A 5854-nucleotide genomic window follows, 5' to 3' on the forward strand; every position below is an offset into this window, starting at 1 on the left:
TGGTATATTTAATGTTTAACCGATGTCAACACTTTCGAAAAGTTAGAAACAAATTCAATCTAAATTGAAATAAGCTAAATTAGAATTTCAAATCAAACTGATAAATAATTATAAAACAATTCATTAAGCTTCTCTATTTCCCAACGGTACTATTAATATTTTCTCAAAATTCTTTCGTTTCAAAAACCTTTTTTTTTTCTCATAAAGTCGCTTCAATATTACCAAAACAAATAAATAAATAAAATTCTTTTAATTCAAATTACTTTATTCGAATATATTTAATTCCCCACCTACAATTTTATTCTTTTAAAATACATTTCAAAATTCAATTTATTCTTCTTTTTATTTAATGACTTATTACCTAATATAAATAAAATATTCAATTAATTTAAATCATTTAAAATTAATATGATACATAATTAATTTATAAATTTTTTTTATTGATGTACAGTATATCTTGTTCAATCAAGTATATCTTGTTCAATCAACTAGTAGTTACATTGACTCAGAAAATCATTTTGCCTAATCATTTAATTGCAATTAGTATTTTTAAATTATAATTAGATCGATACTAATAAAAACTCTATCATACTAACTAAAAGTCTATCATAAAAAATATAAATAAAAATCCAAAATAAGATAATAGTGAAAGATACCCCTCCCATCGATTTTGAAAATAGGAATAAATGTTAAAAAAGACGATTCACATATCGAAACAGTTAATAAATAATTTATTAATAAATTAATAAATGATAATTATTTATTAATAATATAATAAACTCCTTTTTCACATTGACTAATGTAGGGGTCTCAAAATGTAGGGTTATTGGGCCTTAGGTTGAGGCAGTCAGACCTGTAAAAACTAAGTACATCATGACTTTAGAAGGGACCTTTCAAAATCTGAGTTCAATTAGCCAACTTTCCCTTCTCTCTCTACAAATCAGTTTCAAATTTTTCTCTGCCTTCTCTCTACTCCTTCACCAATTTCAACCGTTGCATTGTTGATTAGGTGGTGCTCAGGTGACCGTGGTGTTGAGACCTTCGCAACCATTCAAATAGATTTTCATTCTTCAGCGGGTAAGTAGCTCTTCACTGTTCTTCCCTGTTTGGGACTTAGGGCAAGTTGCATGTGCCTAGTGTACCCTTTACATTTTTCCTCTGTTCGTTCTAGCTCTAAGAGTTGTTTCTATCTTCACTTGGGTGATTTGTAGAGTGGGTTGTTCCCTTGCTGTGTGAGGTGCTGTAGAGAACGGTACTGTAAGCTGTGCTGTTAAGTTTTCCAGGTAAGGGGAGCTAAAAATACTTCTTTATAATTAGTTGCATGTATGTGTACATGCTGTGTTATGTATTATTTCTACTGCTTGGTTTGCATGTTAAGTTTTGAGTAGATGGAATGATATGTATTGCATGTGTTGAAGTGTTGAATCTGTGAGGTGATGTTAATAAACTGTATTGGATGTGTTTGATTGTTAGAATGGTTCATGTTAGAAGTATTTCGAGTAGAAGGTTGTTGTAACCTGGTTTTGGCATAAGCATAATGAAATACTAGTGTTTTGAAACTGTTGAAAGAAAGTGAGATAGTGATTTTGAGCTTTGGATGTCCAGAGTGTATTTGGGCTATTGGGGCAATTTCAGCAGATGTATTGTGACTTGTTTGAGTCACTAAAGTGGTCCAAATAGGTACAAAGTGTTCAAATTGGGTTTGGGATCCTCAAGAGGTGATAATTGATGTTGAGGAGTAAAAGTTGAGTTGTAATCACCTTAAAATTGTATTACGAGAGTTTAGGAACATCTAGACAAGTTTAATTAGGTATAAAACATGAATTAGGGGTGTTAGAAATTGAACAAAAGGCCTAGAAATGGTAAGGGGGTGGTTGAGTGCATAATTATGCAGAATTTGCGTTCTGCAAATGATGCAGAGTCGCTATGCAATTGTCTCGCATAGCGAGTCCCTATAGAGGGTGCTCTCTGTTTGAGTCATTCGTTGTGCGAGCTGGTGCGCTATGCGAATGACTAGAGGGTGTTGCTCTTTGTTTGGTGATTCACATAGCGAATCTAGGCGCAGTGCGACTGGTGGTTGCCTGGGAAAATGCTAGTTTAATTCGAATAGCGAATTTGAGGCGTTATGCGAGGGTTTAGGGTATAATAATGTGTAGCAGAATTTTCAGTTTAGCATAGCGCACAAACTTGGTGCGCTATGCGAATGGAGTTTAACATAGCGCACAGGCTTGGTGCGCTGAGCGAATGTGAGTGAGTAAAACCCACTATTTTTGTTATTCGCACAACGAGTTTGGTGAGCTGAGCGACTTGCCCAGAACCTGTTTTTATTCTTTTTATTCCTGTTTTATGATAACCTTAAACTATGTTTTGATTATTAGAATGGTGTAAAAGTATCTATGATATTGTATGATCAATGAGGTTATATGTTTGGATTCAATGTGATAATATTATGGTATTTGGTTGTTCATATCTTGAGTTAAGTTTCAAAGTGACAGTATGGTTGATGGACGTAATCCCATGGATCTCAAAGGGAGGTTACATGGTGGTGCCCTATAGTGTTGGACGTAATTCCATGATCTTCAAGGAGAAGATTCATGGTGATGCCCTTAGTGTTTAGAATGATTTGCATGGTAGCTCAGTCTTGGGGGTTTTCCTGACGCTCCAATGGTCTTTCATTCTCAAGTAGAGAGGATTGATCCATGTGGTGAGGAGTAGTAGGAGGTCCTAGTCTTGGGTGCTTCCAGTATGGCTTAAGGTGAGTGATAACGGACTAACCTCGTGAGTATGGTAGGGTGAAACCCATTGGCAATGGCTTTGCAAAGCAATAGAGGCCACCACGAGTGCATAACCCGCCATAGCTCGACAATCATTCTAAGTCCGGACGAGTCAAGTTTAAGTGCAACAAGTCATGTGTGTGTAGACGATGCTGCTGCTTAGTCTCCTTAGGATTCTCTTAGTATTTCTTGTATTTTGAATTACTATTTAGTTATTAAAGATTCTCTTAACTACTTTATTTAGAGTCTACTCTTAACTGTTCTCTTTTTTTAAAATATAAACTTACTATATTATATACTTCTATATAATCTAGGATAGGATGTTACAACTAATAAAATACAATATCAAACAAAATAATTAACATGAAATGAATTTATTAAAATAAGCCCGTTATAATTCCTAGTTATTATAACAAAACTAAAGTAACCGGATGGTATAACTTTTGGAAGTTCAAACCCATAAGGTTTGCAAGAGCCCCGAAATCTTAGTTTTCAAATACGTTTCGAAATTGCTTTAATACAGTAAAGTTATCAGATATTTCCTTTCCTTAAATATTGTGTAGTATAGTTATTTGATATTTCCTTTCCTTTTAGTTGGTCCTCCCTTCTAATTTATAAGTGAGGAATAGTCAACTTTAAATAAATATCATCAATATGTATTTTGATAAACAATATTAATTTTTATATAAATAAAACGAATTTAATACATGTCAAGACATATGTAATGAGAAATTGGCTATTTGAATACTTGAAAGATTAGTCACCAATTAAATGTAAGTGGTTGAAAACACCCATGTTAACAAAATAATACTACCATAAAAAAAATTAATTAGTTAAAAAAAGTAAATAATGAAGGATGGGTGTTAGTGTTAGTGTTACAGTGGCGTATACTATATCTTAACCCGCAATGTACGCTTACTAGGCCCCCATGTTACACTTTTTCATTTTTCCGGTATGGTGCTCACGTTCTTTCTATGACTCTTTCTTCCTGAGAGTAAAAAACCACACTTTATCTTATCCCACATGCCTTTCATCACCTAACAAAACTATCTATGAGTTTGGGTGGTTCACATTTTACACCATGTCATAAATCTAAATATTACTATAAAGTTTTTCTTCTTTTTTTTCCTGAAATTATCACTTTTTTTTTCAATTAAAATTCTCCTTAACCCATTCTTACTTCAAAACCCCATCATGAAAACAGAGTGACCTAAGATTTCCTTTTCGTGTCCTAATTTCAGTAGGTTAGGCAGAAGTAAATTAATGCCTGTCAATATCCTACCGCGTCAAATATAAGCTAAAACTATTCGCTGTCAAAACAAAATTCCAAATGTCAAATAGCAAAGAGGAGCGTTAATTGCCTAAGAAACCAGTATCATATTCATTTCATCATAATAATAATAACATTAATAATAAAAAGATTGACATAAATAAAACTTAATTTGACAGTAAATATAATTTTGGATTCATTCACCGTAACCACCAAGACAGAAGCTTGTCGATAATGAATCAGACCTCTTTGACTTGCACAGCCGCAGCTGGCTCCTCCACGCGCTTACTCGCCTGAGCCTCCTCCTCAATCTCGAAGGCGGAGACGGGAAAAGACCGAAATAGCCCAGCGGGGGTTTTGAAGGTGATTTTGCCGGTGGGAGGGTCATCGACGTAGATGTCACTGAGCGTGATCCAGAGCAAGAGCTCCTTCGTCTTCACACCGGTGAGCTTGGAGATCTTTCCCTTTTCTACACGAGCAGTGACCTCGGGCGCGTAGGACACAAGTTTACCGATTTTTTCGAACTTGTGAGTGTAACTCTTCTTCTGTTTGAGCCAGACGAAGCCGGTTTCTCGGTCGTACCCGCACTCTTCTATGTCTTTGAGGGGCAAGAGACCATTGGGGAGAGCGATTTCCTTGAGTAGCTCTTTCGACTTCACTTGGCAGATTTCGTCCCCGTGGTACACCTCCGATCTGCTCTTGACATCCTCTGCTACCAGTGCCATGGTCACGACGGTGATGATGATTGCTTTAAGCTCTTTTGGGTTATCGAACGCACGGAAAGAGGTAGTGTTCTTCACCTGCTGAGGAAGGAGAGAGGGTCACTTCTCTCATATATAGCTCTCCACCTCTCAGTTTAACCTTTCATCTCCTCAAAATTTCAATTCTGCCCCTCTCTCACTTTAATGCCTCATTTAATAATTCTTTCTATAAACCTCTTCTGAATCACTATTATTTGGAACACTAACTAATTTTCTTAAAATAACATTAATTTTATTAAAAAGATAAAAATTAATTAATTTAGCAACAAATTAAAAATAACTTATGTGTCATTGCAATTTAAGAATATCAACAAATGTAATTCTGTTATAAAATATTAAAACTAGACACTCCAACATATATAGAGAATATAAAAATCTGTTTTTTCTATTTTAACGTAATTTTTTACCTTTTTCCAAATTTTAATCATAACTTGTGTTTTTAAGATTTGATTGGTTTCCTCTTTAGAAAATATATCGATCAGTAAAAACTCTTTCCCTTTCAGTCTAAAAAATATCAAATAACTTTCACTGTATTTAAAATTTAGAGAATAATGAAAAACATAACAGAAATATGCTGTCTTTCTCCATTGATATCTTACCGTTACATAAAAAAGAAAAACTACTTTTATATATTTTTGGATAGAGATTAATTTCAGTTCATTGAAAAAAAACAACAAATAATCACATCCTAAATAAAAATGTAGTACTGGAGTGAGGAAGTGACTTGGGTGGTTTATAGTGGACAAAAAAAATCACCACCCTTAAAAATATTAATCTAATAATTAACCGTTTTGGATGAATAAGCGGTATGCTGTGTTAAACTTCTTAGTTCATCAATCTAAGCACTGTATTTGTTGGGTGGAAACAAATGTTTTGCAACAACTTGGTGAAGAAGGAGATGGGGAGAGACGATATAGGAGAAAAGGGCAATGAGTAGGTGGTGGTGTCAGTCGCCGCAGTGCCACCGCAGGCCACCACAGGCCACCGCAAAGTTTCCTTGCGACATCTGTTTCAAAGATTAAATATTTGTTGTTAAAAAATAAATGTTA

At 34.4% G+C, this 5854-nt stretch overlaps 1 protein-coding gene across 1 annotated transcript; it reads right to left on the reverse strand.

Moving 5' to 3' along the window:
- Positions 1 to 4131: 4131 nt before the first annotated feature.
- LOC124838975 (uncharacterized) lies at positions 4132 to 4863 on the reverse strand. Its single transcript, XM_047314709.2, has one exon. It carries the CDS (start codon positions 4767 to 4769, stop codon positions 4284 to 4286), a length of 486 nt encoding a protein of 161 aa, XP_047170665.1. The 5' UTR covers positions 4770 to 4863; the 3' UTR covers positions 4132 to 4283.
- Positions 4864 to 5854: the final 991 nt, after the last annotated feature.

The sequence above is a fragment of the Vigna umbellata genome, chromosome 5 (genome assembly GCF_029865625.1).
Source record: "Vigna umbellata cultivar VRB3 chromosome 5, Vumbellata_1.0, whole genome shotgun sequence".
NCBI lineage: Eukaryota > Viridiplantae > Streptophyta > Magnoliopsida > Fabales > Fabaceae > Vigna > Vigna umbellata.